Raw genomic sequence first — 26,570 nt, 5'->3', positions numbered from 1 at the left:
CTGCAGAGCCAGGTGTAAGAGACAGGGGTAAGAACTCTGCTGAACGAGACTTCACCCAGCAATTTTTAAAAAGAAGTCTGGCTCAGGCTGGGTGGCTCTGTTGGTTAGGGCATCGCCCTATACACCAAGGTTTAGGGTTTGATCCTCGCTCAGGGCACTCACAGGAAGCAACCAATGGATGCAAAAATAAATGGAACAGCATATCAAAGTTTCTCTCTTTCTCCCTTCCTCTAAAAACCAATAAATAAAAAAACAAATTTCTAAAAATAAAAAATGAAAAGAAATCTGAACTCCAAATTTGTTAACTCCACTGCGGATTTTTAAATGTTGGTAGTAGCTAATTAAAAAAATATTTTTTAATACTGTGAGCCAAGCACATTACAGACCTGATTCAGCTTGGTTGCAGAATTGTGGATCTCCAGGGCAGACAACCCAGGAGGGAAGAGGTGCAAGGAGCTGGAAAGGTAGCCTGAGGCCAGAGGAGCGAGTTTGTCCAGGTTCTCTAGTTGACTCATTGAATCCTTCCTGGAAGCTACGAAACCCATTTCCACAGAGCAGGGAATGAGGCCTCCTGGAGTCTCAGCAGTCTGCTTCAGAGCACGCAGTTGGGAGGTGAATTTAAACCCAGGTCCGCCCAGAGCAGCAAGCCATCCTGGGTCCCTCAGCTCCCAGTATTTTTTTTTCCTTTTTGTTCTGGAAGAACAATATCTGATCTAGATCATGTTTTCCTTCGTTTAACTTTCTTTTTTTTTCTTGCTTGTTTTTAATATTTGTTTGTTCCCTTCACAGGAATCCATCAGGGTTAAAAACATTCTATTTTGGCATAGTATTTCCTGGAGAGTTTAGTTTTTTGTTTGTTTGTTTGTTTGTTTGAGGATTTAATTTTCAGGATGTCAGGGCTTTAAACAATTTCTTGACAGATTAAGATATATTTGTCATCCCTCCTAATAATGTTAGAGGGTACACTTCAATTTGTATATTTAAAATAAACTTAATTTTCTAGATAAAGGAAAGTGTCAGATGAAGCAAATAACAGTGAAGCAGTTATTTTCATAATGCTTAAGGCAAAGCATTTTTTTCTTAACAATTGTTTCAGCAGTAGGACAGCTATTTTTGGTCTAAATATGTAGTCATACTTTACTCCTGGTTAAGAAGGTTACATTTTTACTTTTCTTTTTTTTTTTTTTTTGAGAATAATTAAATTTGTGCTTGGCCTTTCATGATTGTGAGAACTAATTTCAATATCAGTCTTCATTTCAACTGTTTATTATGAGGACTTTGAAATATATATAAAAACAAAACATAGTAGTATCCACCATTAACAATTATCAACTCCTAGCCAATCTTGTATCACCCCTGACCTCAGCTATTTACACCTTCCCTCACCTCCTCATATTATTTTCAAGCAAATTCTAATAGGTCATTTTAAACTTGGAAAAGCAATAATTTCTTAATAAAGCCAGTCAATATTCAAATTTCCCATTCCATATATTTTATAGTTTCTTTAATAGTTTGTTTATTGGAAATAGGATCCAGATAAGGTCCATACATTAAGATTGGTTGATAAGTTTTTTAACCTGTAGATTCCCCCTCTAGTTCTTTTTTTGTTTTCCTTGATTGGGTTATTCTATAGCATTTCCATAGTTGGGTTTTATGATTGCATCTCTGCAATGCAATTTAGTGTGTTTCTCTGTTTCCTGAAAATTAATAGTTGGATCTAGATGAGTCTTGGTCAGGCTCAGGGTGCCTTCCCAGGTGGGTGCGTGCTCCTATCTGAGGCAGGGAACACTGCTTGGCCCCCTGGGTGTGAGCAGCGGCTGATGCTCAGTCCTAGGCCCACGGAGTCGTGAGGAGGATGGATTATTTGGGAGGCAAGTTTGTATATCTTTTGCCCAACAAGAACTCATTTTTGTAAAAAAGAACTCTGGATCTCTGATTTTATATTGGCCTTTGAATTGCCACTTAAAATGTTTTTCACTGATGCTTAACATCCTTTTTGGAAAACGTTTTGGTATAAACTAGTAGTCGTCGTCGGCAGCCGTCCGTCTCGAGAGACGATGGTGTAGCTTCTTAAGAGTCTATCTGCACCGCCGAGAATGGCTGTGCAGTCCAACTCGGGAGTGACACGGTATCTGTCTCCTCCCGTGTTGAATCGACATCTTGCGATGACGCTGGAGTGTCCTCTCCAGTGAAGCTGAAGCTACAGAGCCTGGGCAGGGTGATATGGAGGGTCTGCTGTTGCCCATGCAGCAGACCCCCCCCTCTCTTCGCAGCTGAAGGGTCCAAGGGAAAGACGGAGTCAATACAGCTTGGCTTCAGGTGCGCCGCAGGAGTTGCCGGTGTTGACTACAACGTCAAACGGCCTTAGGGACTCCGGCTCCGGATTTTCTGTCGGGGTTTACTCCCTTAGCCTTTCCCCTGAAGAGGTATGCCGCAAGGCAGCGGAGGTTTTTTGGAGTCAGAGTTTTCCTTCTCTGATGTGCCCTGACTGGAAGATCGAACCAGCGACACTTAGCTCGCAGGCCGACGCTCAATCCACTGAGCCAAACCAGCCAGGACGATCAACTGACATTAATAGTTTGATTTTTGTATCTAGGCATGCGAGTGCAGCCCAGTAATAAATCCACCAGCTCTGATTCTGGAATTAAAATCTGTTTCACCAACTTTAAACTGTACTCTCAGGAACATAACTACTATTATTATATGTTGCAAAGCATATGTCTTCAGAAAAGTTCCTGAAACATCATCCACCTGCCACACCCTGGAATGGAGAGTAAATTCTGTGCATTGCCGCCCATCTGTTGTGTCTTTCTCTGAGCTGCTTACCCAGTATTAGTCATGTGACCAGCTATTGCACTGCCCAGATTGTAGTTCACCTTTCAGAATTCAAACGTGTTTGGGGAGCAGTAATGGGTGTAGTAATATCTGTTCTAATGTCAGCTGACACTGAGACAGTGACCAGTGCCAGGCCTGTGCCAGCTGTCCTCTAAGGTTGATTCTGCAGGTATCCCCGTTTTCAGATGAGTGTAATCGCTTGCTCAAGGACACCCAGGTAAGTGGCAGACGCACTGCCCTCCAACTCCAGAGTCCTAATCTTTTTTTTAATGTGATATCTTTCATTGTATTATGTACCACAATTAAAAATTTGAATAGAATATATGTAAACTCTAATCTAGATAGCTCTTTTGACAATTATTGTAAGAAATATACACTCTAAATCTTACATCTGTATACTATAGTTTAGAAGAGAGTAGTTTTCTTTTACCTTTGACCCCTTTCACCTGTTTCTCTTTTTTTTAATTAAAATTAAAAAAAATTTTTAAATTACATTTTATTGATTATGCTATTATAGTTGTCCCAATTTTTCCTCCCTTTGCCCCCCTCCACCCAGCAACCCCCTACTTCCTCAGGCAATCCCCACACCATTGTTCATGCCCATGGGTCATGCTTATAAGTTCTTTGGGTTCTCCATTTCCTATACTGTACTTTACATCCCCATGGCTATTCTGTGACCATCTATTTGTATTTCTTAATCCCCTCACCTCTTCACTCATTCCCCTATGCCCCTCTCCCATCTGGTAACCATCAAAATGCTCTCTGTATCCATGATTCTGTCTCCGTTTTTCTTGTCTTTAACCTTTGACATTTTCCTTATGATGTGTCTTGGAGTGGGCCTCTTTTCATCCATCTTCTTGGGACTCTGTGATTCCTGGGCTTGCATGTCTGTTTCCTTTACCAGATCAGGGAAGTTTTCTTTCATTATTTTTTCAAATAGATTTCCAATTTCTTGCTCTTTCTCTATTCCTTTTGGCACCCCTATGATGTGAATGTTGGACCTCTTGAAGTTGTTCCAGAAGCTGCTTATACTATCCTCATTTTTTTGGATTCTTTTTTCTTCTTCTTGTTCTGATTGGTTGGTTTTTGCTTCCTTATGTTCCAGATCATTGATTTGATTCTCGACTTTATTCACTCTACTATTATTTCCCTGTAAATTGTTCTTTATTTCAATTAGTGAATCCTTCATTTCTGACTGGATCTTTTTTATGCTGTTGAGGTCCTAACTAAATCCCTTGAGCATCCTTATAACCAGTGTTTTGAACTCCGTATCTGATAGTTTACTTATCTCCATTTTGTGTAGTTCTTTTTCTGGAGTAGTGATCTGTTCTTTTATTTGGGCCATGTTTCTTTGTCTCCTCATTTTGGCAGCCTCCTTGTGTTTGTTTCTGTGTATTAGGTAGAGCTGCTGTGACTCCCCATCTTGGTAGCGTGGCTTAATGTAGTAGGTGTCTTGTAGGATCCAGAGACCCAGCCTCCCCTAACAACCAAGCTGGGTATTTGAGGTGTGCTATTGTGTGGGCTGAGTGCACCCTCCTCTTGTAGTTGAGCCTCAGTTGCTGTTGGCAGATCAATGGGAGAGATTTACCCAGGCCTGTCAGCTGCAGTGACTGGCTGTGACCACTGACCACCAACTCTGCCCTCCATGGAGGGCCAGCTGTGCAGGGTGGTGGTACTTTGATGTGGTCTGTAGTTTCTCACTGGGTGCACAGTCTCTGGGGTTTCCCAGAGGGTGCAGGCCAAGGTCAGACCCCGCCTGTGTTCTGCTGGGACTACCCTACCTGAGCTATAAAGCAATCTGTAGATGGCTGCTACTTGTGCTGGGCTTGGAGATTCCCACGTGAAGCCCAGCTTTGAATCTCAGCTGCCTGCAGCTAGTGCTGGGCCTGGGGCCACTTTGCAGGAGGTACAGGGGCTGGGGGCTCACTGAAGCTGGCTGCTGCTTGTTTGAGAGAATTTAGGAAGTTGCAAAACATGAACCAGGACCAGCTATTCATATGGAAAAGTAACTGTTAACAGCTTGGGTGGGCTGTAAGTTGGATGGGGTGGAGCCTCAGGGGATCTCCTGGGCAAGGCAAGCATGTTAGGTTCATGGAGTCTCAGATATGGCACCTGCCTGTGGGCTCTGTGGCTTTGTTGGGGGAGGGTTCAGAAAAGGGACAATGGCCTCTGCCCGCCTCTCTATCTGGGAGAAGGCTATCCCCCAGTTCTTGCCTTGATGCCAGACACTTCAGTTTTTCCATGAATACCACTGGTGCCTTTCAAGCTGCTACCCTGGTGCTGGAGCTCAGAGGGAGTGAGTTCGAGTAAGTGAGTCCATGTGTGGGTTCTTCAAGAGGAAATGCTTGGAACTCCAGAAATTTCTTCCACCAAGTCATTTCCCACTGGTTTTTATAGCCAAAAGTTTTGGGGACTTATCTTCCTGGCACTGGAACCCTGAGCTGGGGGACCCAGTGTGTGGCTGAGACTCCTCACTCCCAAGATATCCCCCTTGAATTTTTATCTACCACATGTGGATATGGGACCAACCCATTCCAGGTTTCCACACCTCCTACCAGTATGAAAAGATGTGGTTTCTTTAATTCCATAGTTGTTGGACTTCCATTCAACTTGTTTTCTGACAGTTCTAGTCATGGTGGTGCTATAGTTGTCATTTTCATGTGGTTATGTGAGGAGGCGAGCTGTGTTTATCTATATCTCCATCTTGTTCAGAAGTCCCACCTGTTTCTCCTACCTCGTATAGCCCTCATTTCTGGCATCTACCAATGTTCTCTGTATCTTTAAGCTTGGATTTTTTATTTGTTAATTTGTTTTGTTTTTATATTTTGCATATAAGATTATATGGTATTTGTCTTGCTTGTCTGACTCAATTAACTTAGCCATAATGCCCTTGAGGTCCATCCACGTTGTCACAAATGGCAAGACTTCCTTTTTTTATGCCTGAGTAATATTCCATTATGTATGTATCCCACCATTTCATTGTCCATTCATCCATTGATGACTACTTAGGTTGTTGCCATGTCTTGGCTGTTATAAATAATGCTGCAGTGAATATGGGGATATATATATCTTTTTAAATTAGTTTTTCATTTTTTTAGATAGATACCCAGAAGTGGAATTACTAGATCATATGGTAGTTCTATTTTTAATTTTTTGAGGAATCTCCATATTCTTTTCCTTAGTGGTTGTACCAGTTTTCATTTCTACCAGTAATGCACAAGGATTCCCTTTTCTCCACATCCTCACCAACATTTGTTATTTCTTGTCTTTTTGATACTAGCTATTCTAACAGGTGTGATCTAATGTTTCATTGTGGTTTTGATTTGCATTTTTTGATAATTAATGATGTTGAGTTTCTTTTCATGTACCTGTTGATCATCTTTACATCTTTGGAAAACTGTCTACGTATTCAGATCTTCTGCCCATTTTTCATCGGACTGATGACTTTTCACTGTTGAATTTCATGAGTTCTTTATATATTTTGGCTATTAGCCACTTATCTGATGCATGACTTGCAAATATTTCTCCCATTCAGTGGGTTGCGTTTTCAATTTGTTGATGGTTTCTTTTGCTGTGTAGAAACTTTTTAATTTGATATAGTGTCACTTGTTCATTTTTTCTTCTGCTTTTGCTGTCAGGTTCAAAAATCATCTCCAAGACCTGTGTCAGGAAGCTTACCACCTGTGTTTTCTTACAGCAGTTTTATGGTTTCAGGTCTTACATTCAAGTCTTTGATCTATTTTGAGTTAATTTTTGTGTATGGTATAAGATAGTGATTGAGTTTCATTCTTTTGCCCAGGGCTACCCAGTTTTCTCAACGCCATTTGTTGAAGAAACTGTCCTTTCCCTATTGTATATTCTTGGCTCCTTTGTTATAAATTAATTGACCATATATGCATAGATTTATTTCTGGGCTCTATTCTGTTCCATTGATTTTTATGTCTGTTTTTATGCCAACAGCATACTACTCTTTATTTATTTGATTGATTGATTTTCCTCACCTGAGGACATTTTTTTATTGCTTTTAGAGAGAGGGGAAAAGAGGGATGGAGAGAAACATCTATTGGTTGCCTCCTGTACACAGCCCTACTGGGAATTGAACTTGCAAGGGTTGTATGTGCCCTGACCTGGGATTGAACCTGTAACCTTTTGGTTTATGGGACAATGCTCCAACCAGCTAAGCCACATCAGGCAGGTCACCATACTGTTTTAAATACTATAGCTTCGTATGTATTTTGAAATCAGGAAGCATTATACCTCCAGCTTTGTTCTTCAAGACTGCTTTGGCTATTTTGGGACCTTTAGTGGTTCCATACAAATTTTAGGATTATTTGTTATATTTCTATGAAAAATGCCATTGATGGGGGAGGGAGATACTGGGTGGAGGGGAGTAAAGGGGAAAAAATTGGAACTACTGTAACAACATAATCAATAAAATATACTTTAAAAAAAAATGCCATTGCCATTTTTATAGGGATTGCATTGAAGCTATAGATTGCTTTGGGTAGTATGGGCATTACTTAACAATAATGATTCTTCCAATTCATGAGTATGGAATATCTTTTCATTTATTTGTGTCTTCCTCAATTTCTTTCATTGATGTAATATATACTACACGTATTTAACCGTCTTGGTCAAATTTAATCCTAGGTATTATATTCTTTTTTATGCAATTGTAAATGGGATTGTTTTCTTAATTTCTCTTTCTGATAGTTCATTATTACTGCATATGAAAACAGCAGATTTTTATGTATTGATTTTATATCCTGCAACTGTACTGAATTTGGGTTTTGGTTCTAACAGTTTTTTTAGAGGAGTCTGCCTCTGACTTCGGAATCCTGCTCTAAGCACTGCATCATGCTGCTCAACCCATTTATTCTCCCGCTCTGTTTTGTCTTTAATAAATGCTCACTGGGCACCCACTGCATAGTCAGTAGGGGACTGAAAAGTGAATCGGACACATCTTCCTCCAAGGAGCTCACAGAGCAGAAGTATAGATAGACTTGTAAAGCTATGTAAAAGGAACATTGGTGGTAGTGGCAAAGCAGGGGGTAAGCCTGGCACAGTTCAAAGGGAAAAGCTGGAGGGGAAAAGTTGTAGGAGAAGTAGGTGCTCGCACAAGAGTTTGAAGGAAGATCAGGCAATTGGTCACTATTGAATGAATTTAAATGGAGAGTAGTATGATCACTGCATATTTTTAACAAATCTTTTTTCTTTTTTAATTCCTTATCTTGAAATATAGAGTCACCAGAAATTACAAAAATATATAGTACAGTTTCCCCCAATGGTTGTATGTTCATAACAATACAACACCAAACCAGGAAAGTGGCATTGGTACAATGAGAGCTTGCAGTTCCATCATGTGTCACTTGTGGAGATTTGTATAACTACACCACAGTTAACATACAAAGCTATTTCATCACCCCAAAGGTCCCCTTGCACTGCCCCTTTATAACCACACTACCCCTTCCCCCTCCTCCCCCATCATAACCCCTGGCAACTGCTAATCTGTTCTACAGCTCTACTTTGGTCAATTCAAGAATGTTGTATAAATGGAATTATACAGTATAGATCTTTTGGGATTGGCTTTTTCACTAAGTATAGCCCTTAAGATCCACCCAAGTTGTTGCGTCTTTCAGAAGTTCACTCATTTTTATTGATGAATGGTGTTCCATGGTATGGATGCACTGTACTCTGGTTAACCATTCATCCATTGATAGACACCTGGACAATGTCCCGTCTGAGCTATTACACTGGGGAACACAATTTTCACTGAGTTAGATCTGACACTTGTTTTTGACTAACTTTTGGCATTTGAATCCAAAAATGACACCAGTTTTTCTCTATCACATCAACTTTTTAAGGTACAGGATACCCTCCCTTTGTCCCAAAAATCATACAAAATGTACATACAAAGGAAAATAAAGAAAAAATTACCTGAATATACTGTTTATTCAGAGCTGTTTTATTCATATAAAGGCTATATATTGTTACTGTAAGTCAAATTGTGTACAAGTAGTAAAGTTCTACCAAACGTACATACTAAGGTATTTTATCTTTCCAAACAACAGGCTAGGAAATGCCAAAATGAGATACTTGAAACAGTTTCCTTCAGTTGGCAAAGCTTTAACAAATTGCTTTATGAGATCCAGTTTTATGTGCAGAGGTTGGAATATAATGTTCTTTCTGTCAACAAGTGGCTCATGTAGAATGTTTGGATCACCAGGTTTGAGGTCAGTTCTTGGAGGCCAATTTGACTCCACCCAATGCTTCTCAGGAGCTTTGCTGTCCCACATACACAGAAAACAGGGATAGTTGGTGTATCCGCGTTGCTGACCAAGAAGGAAGCTGACCATTTTTTATTTACGTTTTCTTTTTTTAACGTATATTTTATTGATTATCCTATTACGATTGTACCAATTTCTTTTCCCCTTGCTCCCTTCCACCCAGTACCTCCCTTCCCTCCAGCAACCCCAGCCCCCTTAGTTCATGTCCATGGGCCATGCATATCAGTTCTTTGACTTCACCTTTTCTACATTATTATTTTTTTTTAATTGTTTATTTATTTATTTATTTATTTTGAGGGAGGACCACTGCTTGGAAGCAGACCATTTTAAAGTCAACACAGATGATCCAGTTGTGCTTGTGATATTGCAATAGATCAGCAACTCTCTGTCTTCATATCCTTCATGGAAACAAACTGAATGGCCAATTGGGACCACACCAAATAAATTGCCATTGTGGAGGAGGACACACTTCAAGCTCTGCTTTGAGCTATTGATGAATAGTTGCCATTCAGCTCCATTATAGATTGGAATTCCCAATTCCTCCATCAAACCATGTATTTTAGGGCAATACACAAAGCCACTGTCACTTCGAAAGTACTGCAGAAATGCACTTTCTCTTGATCAAAAGTAAGATACCTTCGCTCCTTTTTCAAGCAAGTTTTTCTTGTGCAGTCTTGATGCTAGGAGCTCTGAAGCCTTTTTGGATAGTCCCAAATCTCATGCCAAGTCATTCAACTCAGGCTGTTCAAACCCCTTACAAACTGAGTCATCTTCAATTTCAAAACCTTCATTGTTGCTGTCACTTAGTACTTCACCATACTCCTGTTTTTCGAAAGAAGGCAGTTCAATGAAAACTGGCATTGGGATTTCAGCTGAATGAGGCACTGGGCATATAGCTGATGGTAGACTAGGATACTCTATTTTACATTTATTTTTCTTGTTATATCCTGATGTTTTCACTATACAAAAGTAACAGTCACTTGAATGATCTCTGGGCTCTCGCCAAACCATAGGTACACCAAATGGCAATTTATCACATGTTCCCTTTGTCCACATCTGTAAACTCTTGACACACTGCTTGCACACCTTGTGAGGGGCCCAAGACTTATCTTGATCACCAAGTTTTACCTTAAAATATGCAAAATAGGCTTGCCTGACAAATGCTCTGTTTGTCCTTTGACTGGGAATGGTGAAACTGCCACAGATATAACAAAATGAATCAGGGTTTAGGCACTTATGACAAGAAATAGCAGAGGCAGACATGATCTGAAGGAAAGGAAATAAGTACATATGTAAATTTAAAAATTCTGCTGCTTGTATACAGACAAGAACTCAGACTACACTTCGGAATACAATTCACTATATAGAGCGGCACACAACCTCTCACCACACTGTCTCATGTGTAACTGAATAGCCTAGACAAGTTTGAACCTGTTGCTGGTGTCCAAGGTCATCCCCCACCCCTCCCCACTCGAAGGAGGTTTGCTCTCAGCCAATAGGAGAGCACTAATGCTTCCCTCTATCCAGGCTCAATCCAGCCTAGGGTGGTCACATTAAGATAAGCTGTACAGAAAAAAACAACATAATAGAAGAAAACTAATTTCAGTTTTGAAATCAGCATGCCTATTTAAGGCTAAAACAGCTGAAAAATCAAACTCAACAGGAATTATGTTAAAAATTGTTCCTCCGTGTTATAGATATAGCTGCTAAGAGCATTTGTGCACAGGTTTTCGTGTAGACAGATCTGTCTTTCTAAATGGTGTGTGTACAGTGGTTTGGAGGTAGGGGGCCTGGAGGCTGGGAGAGCTCTTGGCTGTTGCCGTGTCCAGGGGATAATGAGAAGGCCTTACTGAGAACACTGGGAGTTGGGCTGGAGACTGGGAGAATGGACAGGCCCAAGGTCCTGCGAGGGGCCAGCAGGGAAGAACCCTCACTGGATCCTTAGGATGCAGCCATGGGTGATATGAGAACCAAATAGTAGTTCTTCATCGTAGTATGTACTGTGGCTTATGACCTGGTGTTCAGAAGGATGGCCTGAAGCTGCTCTAGGTTCTTGATTACCAAAGAAAGATTAAGTTGTGCAATGATATTTTTAATAAGAATTAAAGTAGGAAAAAAATAATTTGATTAAAATTTAGCAGCAAGTACTGAAACAGAGGGTAATTGAGGAAATTTGCTTTTGATAGCAGTCTTTTAATTTAAATATTGCATGTCCTGGGTGTTCTGAAGCCTTAGTGTGATCAAGATTAAATTGAGCCTTTGAGTGACTGAGTCATCTTCAGCAGAAGAAAAAGTATCTAGGTGGAGTGAAGCCAACAGTATGACAGGTGAAGACCTGTGTTTTTGTGGCCCAGTTCTGACCAGTCCTTGGACACATCACTTTACTTTCTAAGTAAAATTAGTGATATTAGACTTATGGCCAAGATGGAGGCATAGACAGACATGCTGTGCATGTCTTCCTCCACAACTGAGAAGGAATACAATTACCTCAAAACTAGAGACAACCAGAAGTTCCAGAAAACAGAGCTGCATAGAAGTCCAACAAATGAAAATATAAAGAAGAAATACTCATCCAGACAGGTAGGAGGGGCAGAACCGGTAGGAGGGGAGGAGCTGGGGTGGAGAGGACGTGCTGTGGTGGTGGCAGCAGTGGTGGCGGCAGTGGCAGCATCAGGCCTGTGAAAAGCCCAGTCACACATTTTAAAAACTAGGGAGGGACACCTGGGGACCGCTCCCAGCACCGGACAAGACTGCACGGCTCACGGTTCCAGCGCCAGGGAAAATCAAGCCTCATTGCTTCTGACTGTGCAAACCAGGGGGCGTTGGGGCGGAGGAAGAAACTGCCAGTCTTTCAGCAGACTCCACTTGTTTAAAGGGACCCCACAGTCTAGAACATCCACAGACCCATCCACTCTGGGAATAATGGCCAGGGCAATAGCTAGAGAGGCGCCAGTCCCATACAGAAGTGGGAGAAGTGCCTGGAAAAGGAGCGAGTGCTGAGCAAGTGGCATTGTTCCCTTTGAGACCCCTCCCCCACACACAGCGCCACCACAACCTGGTGAAACAGGTCACCCTGTACTGACAAATACCTAAGGCTCCGCCCCTTACAACATAACAGGTGTAACAGCTCTACCTAAGATACAGAGACAAACACAGGAGCCTGTCAAATAAGGAGATAGAGAAAACAACAAAGTTATGACGGGAAGAGTGAAAGTGTCACTTCCCACTGTGTCTGTGCACTTGATAGCATGTGTGTGTGCACACACGTGTATTTCTCCGTAGATATTTACTTGGTGCACTCTTCTTTAATTTGCCTTATTTCTTTTATGTATTTTAGACATCATTTTATATCAACACATGAATTTACTCCATTGTTTATAATGGCTTTATTGCAGTTTTATACCATAAATTTTTTAGTCTTTCCAAGTGTACATATTAGATTATTTCTAATTTTTGCCTATTACAAGAAGTGCTACAAATATCTTTGAATATTTGTACACATATTTGTTGAATACATGTGTAGAATTGTAGTTGCCATGTTAAAAATCATGTGCATTTGAAATTTTCATTAGGTATTATGTATTTTCCTTCCAAAAAGTGTTTTACCAATTTATACTTTTCACTGGCATGTATGAAAGTATCAGTATCTTCATGCCTGGATTGATACCGTGAACAAACTTGCTTTCAGGCCTTGCCTCCTCCCAGAAGCCTTCCTGTATATCCACCTCTCAGTCATACACTTCATCAACTTGTTCACACCACTCTGCTGGGCTCTGCTCCTGCTATGCAGCCTGTGAATATCCTAAGGACACTTTAGATGTGGTATGAAAATTATGCTGCTGGTGGTTTCAGGGAGGGGACTGTCTGGTTAGAGCTCACTCTCAACAGCCTCTACCTTGGGCCTAGCATACAAGAGGCCCTTGGGGAACGTTTTTGGGAGAACTCAGTGAATGGTAGCTGTTGTCCCCATGAGACTGGGACTGTATGTTCTGCACTGTTCTTCCCCACTTTAAGATTTGAGAACTAGGTAAAGTTATAGTTAGAACAATTTTTTTTAATAAAAAGTAACCAGAGATTTAATATTGCGTTTATAATACCTCAATTTCTTATACTTAAAAGAATATTAGATTTTTTTTTTTAAAGAGTATTTATGTTCTAAGCAGGTAGGAACATTCTTCTCCACCAGTATTTATTTATAGACTGGGTAGAGTTTACTCCAGTATTTGGAGGGGATTCTACAAGAGTCCCTAGTCTTAGAGAAATAGAGGTTTTGGCTGAGAGCATTTCATTCAACAAGCATTCAGGAAGCAGCATGGAAGGTGGGAAGGCCAGGCGGGAGCCAGATGCCCTCAGCAAAGGCCAGGCTGACTCCTTCCCTCTCGGTGTTCACTCCCCACACTTGGGTCTGGAGAGTCCCGGGAGCAGGGTATGCCCCAGGAGCTTTGTCAGTGGATCATTGGCGGGCATTGGACACTTCCTTAAGTTTATCAGGCGATGCTGTAGGAGAGGGAAGACAAGGCCTCCCGGCTTCTGAGGGGCTACTGGCCTGGTGAGCCCCAGGTCCCACTGCTGGGAGTAGGGTGAAGAACCAGTACCGCCGGGGAGGGACATGAAGGCAGCAAGTGTAGCTGTGGTGTGTTGTAACATGGTTGCATGAGGAATTCTTACGAGTCTTCGCAATCTGTAAGCTGTTTTCTGAAATCCAGTTGATGTCCAGTTTGTTGAAATATAATCGCAGCAGAGTTGATTTCATTAATAACTAAATTACATGTTTTCTTGGGTTGCCTGGAGATTCTTTTTCTTGTGCTCATGAGGTCGAAGCTTGACAGAGAAGGTAGCTTTGACAGGTGTCTTTCTTCCTGCCTAATAAGGACACCTTATTTTAATTTTAAAATTATTTTAAATCTCGAGATGAAATTATATTAATAATTCTTGAACCTAATGATGTAATATACTCCCAAAATTCACAAAATCTAACCTAATATTGTACCAGTCAGACTATAGGTTACAACCACTATAGCAGAGAGAGTCCCTCTCTTACTCAACAAGGTTGAGATTAATCTGTGCCAGTCTCAGTGTGGGGTGGTGGACCAGAATGAGGGACACCTATATGTCCCCAGATCTTCAGAACACTGCCTGGTGGGGGGCTCTAGCACGAGATTTCCACCGCTGAGCTTACGACAACTTATCTCCCAGCCAGTAGCAAGGGAGACAGCTAGATTGGACAGCAAGCATCTTTCTGTTAAAAAAAGATCTGGAGGTAGCACACATTACTTCTGCTCATATATCAGTAGCTCAAGTTAGTCACTGGCCACACCTGGCTACCAGGAAAGTGGCCAGATGTCATCTCTCGTTGGGCAGCCATTGGTCCAGCTGAAGCAGGAAGGCTTCTGTTACTGAAACAAAGAAGGGAGGAAAAGGTCCTGAAGTGCATCAGGAGCCCATGCCTCTCGTGCTGCTTGTCCCTTAAGACACTTCAGGCTTCAAAGCTGAACTTAAGGACTCAGCGTGGGTCTCTTGCCTACCTCCAGAGGCTTCACCTCATTTCCTCTGTCTCCTCTTAGGGCAGCGAGTTGTGTACCCTATTCCTCCAAACCATGTGTCTCTCTTCCCACTCCTGTCATGACGCAGTTGTTTTTGCCAGGTCTCTGTCTTCTGTCCTGCCCACTCAACTCCATGCCTTTCTCAGCTTCCCAAAGGAAATCCCTGAAGAGCAGGTCAGAGCATCCACCTCATGTGCTTTAATGGCTCCACAGCCCTCAGCCATCAGGTTCAGACCAAGGCCCAAATGGCTCCCAGCAGGGTCTGGGACCCTGGTGACCGGGCCTCATTTTCTCTCTCCAGCTTCTTTCCCCTACTACCCAGGAAAACTAAATCTCAAATGGCTTGTCATGCTCAGAGGCATCTCCAACTCTCTGCACACACTCTTTTCCTTCCCTGTGCCCCAAACCCTGTCCACCACCCTGGGGTTAGGGCTTCCCTGGCCTCAGGTCTCTTCCTGAGTGTGCCCACAGTGTACACTCTCTGTAAGCTCACTGAGGACAGGCACATCAGCTGCACCGGCACAGGCCCTTACCCTCGGTGGTGCTCAGGCCACGCTTTATGAGCAACCAGCGCTGCTGCTATATGACTGGCAGAGAAGCAGCAGTTGAAGTGGCTGCCTGCCTTTTTGCCAAATGTATCTTGGATCCTTTGCATTTGTATGCCACTAGCTCAGCTTGGCAATTCACCATGTCTAAGCAGTCAGCTTGAGCCCTGTGCCTCTACTGTCTGTCTCTGGAAAAACAGTCCAGTTCAGATGTCACCTCCTTCAGGAAGCTTTGCTGTGGGTAGGGCCTCTTGATTTGGTTTCATTTTGCTTATGGCCCTTACCTCAATGTAACTTGTATTACAACATGAGTACCAGATGCACTCCTCACACTTCTCCCTCTGTGGTGAGCTTTGTGTTCCCTCAAGATGAGCTCCTAGCTGCTGCTGTATATCTTCTACATGACTTGTTGGCATTTTCTTGCACAAAGGCATTTCATGAATGTTGAGTAGAATTATATATAAATAAACTAATCTTTAGAAAAGGATATTCTTTCAGATGTTAGTAAAATGGAGCAGCATTCTGAGGAAATCATCAGATGCTATATTATGGGTTAAATCAAAAAAGGTCTGTCGAATGCCCTATTGTCCCAGGGGACAGGCTCTCCTTGCCCTGCTGTCCTGTGAATGTGGGATGCCTGGGTGAGCAAGACAGACCTATCCCCGTCCTCCTGGAGTGCTGGGTCCCTCCCTGCAGCAGCGTGACTTGGTCAGCTGTGGTGTCGTGAGCAGTGTGATAGTTCATTAGGTGCAGTGTTGGCCTCCTCGAGGTATGTCTGGCAGGGTACATCACTCCCTGCTGCAGTGGCTGGGGTTCCAACAGCTGTGCCTTAGCCACACCTGAGAACAGGAACAACATGAAGCAATGGTCAGTGGAGAAACTATTCATTTGATTTAAATGCTTTGTTTAGACTTGTCATTAATCAACTTATTTCCTATACATCATTGTGTTGAAATACAAATAATTACTCCATTGAATTAAATTTTAGATGATAGAGTAGACAGGCAGGAATTTACTGGTGGTGTAGAATAAAATTTAAATTCTGTGTTTTTAAACAGTATAGAATGTTCACTTATACAGTTTAATTGTTGGCCTTTTTTTAAAAAAAGACAAATAACTTATTTTCAGTTAACATTGTCAAACAAGAGCCAGGGGACCATGAAAATAGAGTAGCTGCCTGGCGAGTTTCTGTACACTTGTTTTCTGTATAAAGCCATGTGGGCTCCTGCAGAGTGGGCACTTCAGCCTCCACCCAAAGTCTGGGAGGGCTGCTCCAAGGCTGCCAGTTGTACTCATACCTCATGAGTGAACACGTGGTGTCCATGTTATTGGTAGCCCACCAGTGATGTGGTTGTGGGGACATGGGTGCCTCTGGGACCACTCTCACCAGTCAGGAGCATGCCCGTGGGCAGATGCGGCATACCCACATCACCTGCTGACAGGCGGCTGTTCTCCAGCTTACCCCTTTTCCATCACTTAGACATAGGACTTGCTTTCTCATTCATCACTTTAACCATCATTTATGGACTTAAAAGAAGACTGGTCCATTTGTCTTACTGCAGGAATTGTGGATGTGATTATTTGAAACAGTGCCTCCTCTCTGGTTAAGACAGCTTCTTGTAAGCTGGTCTCGCAGGAAGCAATCATGTAGGGACATATGAGGTCTGTCCAGGAAGTATCTAGCCAGGTAATATGTAAAATAGAGTCACTTATTGAAGAAGATACAAGAAACATTGTACATAGGACAATGATGCCTCCGTCCCCTTCAAAGCAGGCACCTTGGGGCCTCACACAGTTCTCCCAATTGCCATCACCTCCCCTATCATATTTTCCTGAATCTCATCGACAGTCTGAAATCTCTTCCCTTTCAAAGGTTATTTTAGTTTTGGGAAAAGCCAGAAGTCACAGGGCACCAAATCTGGGCTGTAGGGGGGCTAAGTCACCTGGATGATTTGATGTTTTGCCAAAAAACTGCAAGAGACGTGATGCATGAGCGGGCGTGTTGTCCTGATGAAGCTGCCAATCACCAGTTGCCCATGGCTGCAGCCTTCTGGATTATCCAAGTAGTTTCTGAGGTGGAATGTTCAAGCTTAATGCAAAATTTGATGCAGATTCGTTGCTACATCACTCAGTCATTTTGAGTGCGAGGCCGCACAGTGCTCATGCTCACTCAACGGCCCCCACCACCCCCACTGACTAGTACAGTGAAGTCATCATTGTTCACACATGCTCATTCCAGTGCACTCCCCTTGGCTGCCAGGTTACATTGATGTTGCACAAACTGTTCTTGTTATATTAACAATGGCTGGACTTTTTCCAGACAGACCTCATAGTCTATTTGTGGCCAGAAGAAATGTGCAATTTCTTTTCTCCAAAGGGGTTTATTTTCTAATCCAGTTCCATAAAATGCAGTCATGCAGGGCCTCAAATTTTCTTCCTTTTATAATGACCTTGTACCAGTGAAATGTCTGCATTTTTCTCATGGTGCCTATGTTCAGAACTTAGTCTGACTGAGTTTATGAACTTAGAGCCACATTGTCTTATATACCAATAAATTTGAAACACTGTATAATTTCAATAAGAATGCATATTCATTCTGTTTTTCTTTTAAGGAATCTGACAACTATACAGCCTTTGGAATATTACATGACACTACATCATGAGTGACAGTAAATGTGATAGTCAGTTTTACAGTGTGCAAGTGGCAGACTCAACTTTCACTGTGTTAAAGCGTTACCAGCAGTTGAAACCAATTGGCTCTGGAGCCCAAGGAATTGTTTGGTAAGTACTGTCTGTTTCAGTAGTGTGCATTGAGTTGTTTCTGTAATGAAAATGAAGTAGAACTAAGTCATCAGAATTTAGAAATGCTGATGATGAAAGTACTCTTTTCCTTGCTATAGATATGAGCTTAGTTGAATCAACCTCTTGTTCCTGTTATGTGTAGTCAGATTGTAGGATACAAACCCTAATTCTTAGAATGCTGCATAGATTAAATAGGTGGCAGTTTTTCTTTTTTTCTTTGTTTCTTTTCTTTTTTTCTTTTTCATTTCCCCTGCCATTATGAGATTAGAGTAATAGATATGACAGGGAGTTGCAGCAGTTATTTGGAGTTTTATTCATTTCTTCATCCTGGCCACCTTTACCCTCCCTCCCCCTTTTACTCCCAATCACTCCTGTTCATTTCTAGGCGCCATCCTTGCAGTGCCTTGCCCTTCATTGGCAGGATGAGGCCAGTCAGTGTCATTATCACCCCATGGATTAACCAGGAAGGGCTGCCGTGTGAGGGGTTGGGCTGGCCATCTCTTCCTTGGTGTCTCACTTCAACTATGTGTCCAGCCCAGGACGTCAGAACTGTTGGTCTGACCCTGAACCTTAGTCTCTTGCATGGTAAGACAGTCAGCTGCTGCGACATCACTGGCCAGCCAAAGGTAAAGTTTTTCACATGTTTTCTAGATTACCATTATCAGCACTTCCCAAACTTCTTATCCCTTAGTTTTCTCGGCACCTTATTTTTCTTTTCTTTTTTTTTGGTCAATAAAAACAAAATTGTCTTTGCATCTAAAAGAAACTGTCATGAAGCTAAACACCCAGTTTACAGCTGGTAGCTAGGGGTTCAAGATGAAAGAGAATTCTTGAATATTGTGGTAGGGGAGTTTGTTTTCCTTAGGGACATTGGGTTTAGAGAATCTTCACCAGCATTTGTAACTGATCCTCTACTGTAGTGACATGTGGTCAGGGAAATGGGTTGTTTTCTTTGGCGTAGGAGGCTGGAGGCCTGCGAGCTAAGAGGAGATGGCAGTTCAGAGCTTCCCAGGCGAAACTAATGTGGGGGAAAGGCTGTTTGGAGGGAATTCCCAGCTTGCGTCTAAAATAGTGACGATCTTAACTTTTGAGTGATGACATGTTACTCTCATGTGCAGAACTTGTAAAGTCAAGGGGTAGCTCCTGTTAGTACATTTTGATATTAATAAAAAGTTCTAGATGATAAAACATTCTTTTGATTTAAAATCCATCTCTTATTTGGAATTACATGGTAATTTGACACAGGTAATTCTGCAAGACCGATATCAAGGACATTTAATGTAATACCTACATTAAGAGTCTGACTACTGGACAACAGGGTAGGGATTGACTGTGGGAAAAGGGGTGGGTGGGGTGGGGGGAAGCAATGGGGGGAAAAGTGGGACAACTATAATAGAAAAACAATTTTAAAAAATAAATTAAAATTTTTTTAAAAGAGGCTGACTACAAGTTCATAATTATAAAACAAGGCTATATGAAGGGTGGGCAGTTAAAGTTAATGACTTCATTGCACATGTTTTCAGTAACAATAAAATCACATGCTACTTTATAAAATACTGTTTTGTAAAGATTGGTTTTGATTTTCAGTTTGCATATGCTATTTCTTCATTTTTTAAAGAATGTTTAATAATGAAATTATGGATGTTCATTATAGATATGTATTCCTCACTTAAAAATTCTAGTTTTGAAACAAAAGTTCCTAATATGTTATTATAAGGTAAATCTCCTCTGGTAAAAGCAGTGGTAGAATTACTGGATGGAAAGTTATGAATTTATTTAAAAATTTAAAAGCTGGGAGTACAGAAATAAGCCCATACGCCCATGGCCCAATTTTCAGTAAGGATCCTGAGATGATTCAGTGGGAAAAGAACAGTCCCATCCAGCAGCAGTGCTGGGACAACTTTACATCTACCTGCAAGAGAGTGAAGCTACACTCCTGTCTCACATCGTCGAAAAAGTTAACTCAAATAGGCCAGTGACCTAAATATAGGAGCTAAAACCATGAAACTCTTAGAAGAAAACAAAGGGGGGAAAACTTTATGACTTTGTTTCCTTAGAAATGACACCAAAAGCATGAGCAATAAAAGAAAAAAACTGGACTTTATCCAATTGTACATCAAGGGACACTATCAAGAGGTTAAGAAAACAACCTACAAAACGGGGGAATATTTGCAAATAGTATATCTCATAAGAGTCTAGTATCCAGAATACATAAATAACTTTTACAACTCAACAACAAAAAGAAAACTACAATTTTAAAAAATCAGGGAAAGGATATGAGTGGACATTTTCCCAAAGAAGATACACAAATGGCCAATAAACACATGAAAAGATGTTAGTCATTAGTCATTTTGGAAATGTAAATCAAAACCACAATGAGATACCACTTCACACCCATGGAGATGACCATAATCAAAACTAAAAATAACAACTGTTGATAAAGATGTGAAGAAATTAGAACCCTGTATATTGCTGGTGAGAATGTAAAATGGAGCAGCCACTTGTGGAAAACATTTTGAGGTTCCTCAACAGGTTATACATAGAATTACCATATGACCCATTAAATACTCCTAGATAAATACCCAAAGAATTAAAAACAGATGTTCAAGTGAAGACTTGTACACATATGTTTATAGCAGCACTATTTGCAATAGCCAAAAGGTGGAACTAGCCCACATGTCCATCAGTGGATGAATGGATACACGAAGTGTGTAATATACATACATGGAAGATTATTCATAGAAAACAATGAAGCATTGATCCAGGCTACCATGTGGATGATCCTCCAAAACATGCTAAGTGAAAGAAGCCAGACATGAAAGGTCATATATAAGTCCATTTATGTGAAATATCCAGAATAGGTAAATCCATAGAGATAGACATAGGTTGGTAGTCCACAGGGGCAAGGGGGAAGGCGTAACAGGGAGCAACTGCTTAATGGGTATGGGGTTTCCAGTTGGGGTGATGAAAATCTTTTGAAATTACATTGACACGGTGATTGTATGAGATTATGAATGTACTGAATGGCACTGAATTGTTCACTTTAAAATGGTTAATTTTATGTCTTATGTGAATCTCACCTCCACAAAAATTATTTTAAAAAATAAACTGGAAGATACCTTAAGCAAAGGATATTTGCTATTTTTAATGGATATTTAACTCAATAGTATACTATTGTATGTAATGATATTTTCACATTATATTATGCATAAAATCTGTTGTGATTTTCTTGTAGCTTGTTATATATTGAAAGAATATTTACATTAATTTTACTTAACTCTTAATATTTCTATTTTCATTTAAATTATTTTATGACAATTTTATTAGTATTGTAGGAGCAGTTTTCATCCCACATACAGAAAGGTAAGAAGAAGGAAGTATGTAGAGAGTAAAATTTTAACACCATCCTAAATCTCTTCTTTTGGAAATCCCCATTTCTATAGCCTGAGTTTTGACTCTTAAGGAAAGAAGTCATTACTTCGACTTGATCATGGCAGCTCTTCATGAGCCCATGCATGCTAACAGTCATGATCTTTGCTGTCATGAATTCGCCTAATTTTGTAACCCAAGCCAGTTATTGCTTACCAAATGAAAATGGTTTTGTTTGGTTTACTTTACTGAATCCATGGAAAGGGGCTGGTTAGTTAACTTGATTTATATTATTGATATTTCCTTTTAGAAATGTTTATACAATCATGAAACTTACTCTTAGACTCCTGGGATCTTTTGGCCCTTAGATGAAGCGCTGTCACAGAAGGTGGCCATAGATGTTTGGAGACCTGGTCTCCATGACTGCTTTTTGGCCACTTTCTCCCAGAGCCGTGCTGGCTATGGGAACTGGGTGACCGTGTCCTGCCTTCCTCTGGTGCTGCAGCTCCGTGAACCTGCTGAGCTGCAGCAGGGCTGGTGCTGGGAGTGGCAGTCCTTGGGTGGGCAGGAGAGAAACCCTTCCCATGATATGCCCCCCATCTGTCTTCTGAGGACTTTTTCCTGGCTCTGTTTTGCCTCATATCTTGGATTTAACATTATGCTTAAGTTCCTCATAAGAAAAGTATTCTGTGCATGGTGCAAGAAGAGGGTCTGCTACCTTGTCCTGCTGCTTGGATAGAGCAAGGAACTGACTGGTCCCAGTCAAACCCCTTTCTTCCCCATCAGTGACAGAAGGACCTGAGTGTCCCCGTGTCCCTCTCATCAAGCCCCGACTTCCAGATAACCTTTTCTCTTCAGTGATCCCTTCCCTGCAGATAGAGCAGGTTCTCCCCAACGTCAGTCATCTGTGTCCCACTGTGTCTCCTGGTTGGATTCTTCTTTGAATACCCAACCCCATGTTTGTTGACATACTATTCCTGGTCTTTCAAGACTTTTCTCATCTATGAAATGTCCCCCAGATGATCTCAGCTCACTATTGGGTTAGAGTCTCCTCTTGGATTGAGCCAAATCCTTAATTGGTATGTGCTCGCACACACACTTAGACTCCAGAGCTATAAGCTAATGTGTTTTAAATCAGTAAATTTGTGGTGACCTGTTATAGCAGCAATAGGAAAGTAATATAGGGCACATGTATGATTTAACATTTTGAGAAATATAGCAGCAATAGTACTTGTTTACGAAACTTGTTAATCATCTATTTAAACTAGAGCTTTATAAAGATATAGGAACAGGTGTTCAGGTAAGTCAAAGTGCAGGCACTGGTACAGGATTGAATGGAGGAGTTGGAATTAGACTAAAATATTTGATTCCTAATTTTGAATTGTTATAACTACTCTCTGATTTATTGTTTCTGTGTTTTTGTTGTTCATTAAAAATGTTACTAAATTATATCCGTAGTATGAATGCCTCAACCTTAAAATTTCCACATCAAGAGATTTATTTATGGTTCTTTTCATAAATATCTACATTGCTTTTCTCAGAGTTTTTATTTTATAATAGATAAGGAATTTTCCTTATTATCCAAATTTATTATTATATTGTTTATCAACTTTCTGTAATAGTAAATGAGAATATTTTTCCTAAAAATATTAGTAAAATTAATTAGAAAATAAGTTTTAAAATGTTATCATTTTTAAATATTCATAAATATCAGCAAGTCATATAGTAAAATTAAGTAATTCCAAGATTTTGCAGCTCTAATGGGGAAAATGTGTGTATATTTCTTTCATATATATTCAGTTTTTCTTTTGCCTCCTAAAATCTCAAGTTGTTCAACCAAAATAATAAAGATTATCTATTTTAGGAAACAGTTCTATGAAGTGTTGAACTTCTAAAAAAAGAGTTTAATCTTATATCTGGCAGCACTTAGAAGTGACAGTTAAACCCTTAATACGAAATGGTTGTCTTTGCTCTTGTTACTTTTTGCTTCTTCTAGTTCTGTGCAAGCAGGAATATTGTCCTGTTCTTACACTTTTTTATTTTCTGCGTATTAATATAAATAAAAACCATGTCTACCATAAAATTTCTGTGAGAAAGAAGATGTATGGTATAAGGCATAGAAAGGCTGGGAGTTGGGAGGCTTGAGCCTCACAGCGGCAGTTTTTGGTGAACTTAAATCATGTGTAAAAAAATACATTAATTAATGATATGTTTCACAAGTAGATTTTTCTTGAACATGTTATAATTTATGTGAATGGTGCATTTATATATGGGCATGTGAATTTACATATGTGTAAGCATGTACACATAATGTGAACTGAATTAGAGGAAAAATCATTCCAAAGTGACATGAAGTTTCTAACCATTCTAAACCGATGCTGCAGTCGTCAATTTAAAAGCAGGTTGAATTAAGTTAAGGTTGTTTAGCAAAAGATTATTCATAGAATTGAATAAGTGTAAGTCATGTTATAAACTGAATAGGATAAAGAAATAGAAACAGCACGTTATATGTTGCCTGGGTTTTCAGGCGGAATTCAGCAGCTTTTATCCCCTGATGAGAAGCCAAAAGATAATAACACGCATGGTGCTATTAGTAATCGTTTGAAATTAGTACAAAATGTGCAGTCAGGCTACTCAGTTTTTCTGTCTATTTTCTGGAGGAAAATGAACCATCAGTTTCAACGGGGAACTGAAGATTTTGGAAACACAGATTCTAGAAGATTCTGTTCTTAACTATACTAGTATGAGGCAGTTTCTTGTAGAATCTTATATGTAGCAGTTGCTTATATTAGGGATTTTATATCTTGGGGATTTACCATGAGCTGAGATTTTGGCTTCTATTTTCTTTTTAGATTATTTCATATGGGGAACAACACGCTCAATCAAAACTTAGATTTGTTGTATTCTTCCATGAGCTCAACCATTCCCTCCACTGTGATACTCTGAAATGTAGTTTATTCTGTGATAACCAGGGGCTTTGTTTGAACTTACTGGCATATTTAAACTGAAGATGTCATTTCTTGATCGGTGTTACATGCTCTGTATTAAATTACTTGGCTCTGAATATAATAATCTAAACTAATATAAGGAGAAGCCAATGTGCCCAGGATTGCTGAACCCTGTTCTTAGTGCAGCTGCCGTGTCTCGTCTTTGCAGAGCGTAAGTCTGTCCTACACCCTGAGCCAGCTCACCAGCTCTCCATGTGTCAATGTCCCTGGGTGGAAACAGCCGAAATATTTTTCCTTGTTTGTTATTTATTTTAAAAGATCATACTTTGTACATTTTGCATTGCTGTATATTCAAAATCATTCTAATGGATTGCTTTTTATATTTCCTAATTATAGTGCTGCTTTTGATACAGTTCTTGGGTTAAATGTTGCAGTCAAGAAACTAAGCCGGCCTTTTCAAAATCAAACTCATGCGAAGAGAGCTTATCGTGAGCTTGTACTCTTAAAATGTGTCAATCATAAAAACGTAAGTTATGTCTGTGCTTCTTCAGTGTCTTTGAATGTTGTTAGTGGTGTGATGAATCTTGTGGGTCACATTGAGTCCAGACCTCGGGTAACCTTTCACATGTATCTTTGCACACTCATCCAGCTGAATTTCTTGAACAAGAGTGTTGCATCCAAGAGCATGCACACTTGTGATTTTAATACATGCTGACAAATTGACCTCAAGGAAGACTGTCTGTTTTACACTTCCATTACGAGTATCTGAGAATATCTCTATTTCAAAATTCCCTGCACTACATACTGTTGATCTTTTGTTTTAACAGTCTGGCAGATGACAAAAGAAATTCTTCTACTTTTGAGGTTGAATTTCTTTCCATTTATTTTTATTTCTTGAGAATTTCTTGTCCATGGCCTTTGTCCATTTTCTCTGGGATTGTTGGCCTCTTCTTTATGCATTTATAGAAGATCTTTGTGTGGTCAAGCCACCAACCCTCACCTCTTCTTTTCCATGTGACCTTAGTTAGATTGTTTTTGCCCTACTGATTTTATTTTTGTTGGGTTGATTTTGGTTTTGGTTTCATGGATTCAAATCTAGGTTTCCTGTCATGCTTACAAAAGGTTTTCCAATACCGGGATTATGTAAATGTTTATCCATATTTTAATATTTTATGGTTTCCTGTTCAAGGTTTAAATCTTTGTTCCATTTCCAGTTTTTCTCTGTATAAATAAAGACTGAAATGCAGATCCAGTTTTATTTATTCCTTGGCTAGCAAGCCACCCCAATTCTATATATTGAATAATTTCTCTTTCTCTCAGTCATTTGAAATGATTGAGGGTGTATGTTTGATGCCCAAGCAGCATAGCACTGCCAGGACCAAACTCTACAGTGGGGTCCCTTCTAGAACCCTCTTGAAGTCAATATATAATTCTCTGAGGTGTTCATCTGTAAACTTTTTAGAAATTTTCACATAGTATTTAAGTTTTCAGAGCTTATATGTTGCTTTATTTAGTGTTTTTCTACCCATAATTTCTACTTTTTCATGTTCAGAGTTAGAAAGACACTAAGTGTTAGAATTCTTTAATAATAAATTAGGAACACACAGAAAGGATTTGATTAAAAGTACCTTATTTCTAAGGTGAGAATCCTAATCATTTAACTTTTTTCAAATGCTATATAATATATTATTTTTGGTAAAACAATAACAATAATAATAAATATTGAGCTCTGCTGTAATTTTTTCCACTTTTGATATGTGTTAAACTTAATCTTTAGAGTCATCTGACATTCTGAGGTTTAACTAATTTTCTCTTTTTAGATAATTAGTTTGTTAAATGTGTTTACACCACAAAAAACTCTAGAAGAATTTCAAGATGTGTAAGTATCATTTTATTTAGTAATACACTATGCATCAAAAACAATATTTAGAAAACAAAGTAGCTGCTTTTTTTTACTTATAAAGTACTTTTTTTTTTAACTTTGGATAACAGTACATTTTCAATGCTATCTTAGCTCCTTTTCTCTGTGAAAGAGAACTATTAAAGAAATGGGTAATACTGTAATCTTCAACTGTTTGTGCGTAGATGGTTATCATATCCTTAACAGATGAGGGAGACAGGAAATAATTCTTCAGAGCACACAGTGACTGTTAATGCCACTAATATGCTTTACTGAAATATAAAACATTTTTCTGCAGTTCCCCCAAAGCCAGGATTATAGGGTTCAGGTGTTTACAATTA

General features: G+C 40.0%; 1 protein-coding gene across 6 annotated transcripts in view; it reads left to right on the top strand.

Annotated features, from left to right (window-relative positions):
• The window catches only part of MAPK9 (mitogen-activated protein kinase 9), a 64,267-nt gene that overhangs the window by 1,819 nt on the left and 35,878 nt on the right, over nt 1-26,570 (top strand). For 3 of the 6 annotated variants that reach the window (XM_090290449.1, XM_090290448.1, XM_090290452.1), the window contains exons 2-4: nt 17,823-17,991; nt 24,726-24,855; nt 26,150-26,208. In XM_090290449.1, the coding sequence (XP_090146575.1) occupies nt 17,870-17,991; nt 24,726-24,855; nt 26,150-26,208 (311 nt within the window). In that variant the 5' untranslated portion in view covers nt 17,823-17,869. Of the gene's footprint in view, nt 1-17,822; nt 17,992-18,397; nt 18,639-24,725; nt 24,856-26,149; nt 26,209-26,570 lie in introns of those variants that run through there. The other 3 variants (XM_090290451.1, XM_090290450.1, XM_090290453.1) reach the window with 3 other exon arrangements.

The sequence above is a fragment of the Furipterus horrens genome, unplaced genomic scaffold (genome assembly GCF_987537825.1).
Source record: "Furipterus horrens unplaced genomic scaffold, mFurHor1.1.pri manual_scaffold_10, whole genome shotgun sequence".
Taxonomy (NCBI): Eukaryota; Metazoa; Chordata; class Mammalia; order Chiroptera; family Furipteridae; genus Furipterus; species Furipterus horrens.
The sequence above is the reverse complement of the archived record's forward strand: the minus strand, read 5'-3'. Positions and strand labels throughout refer to the sequence as shown.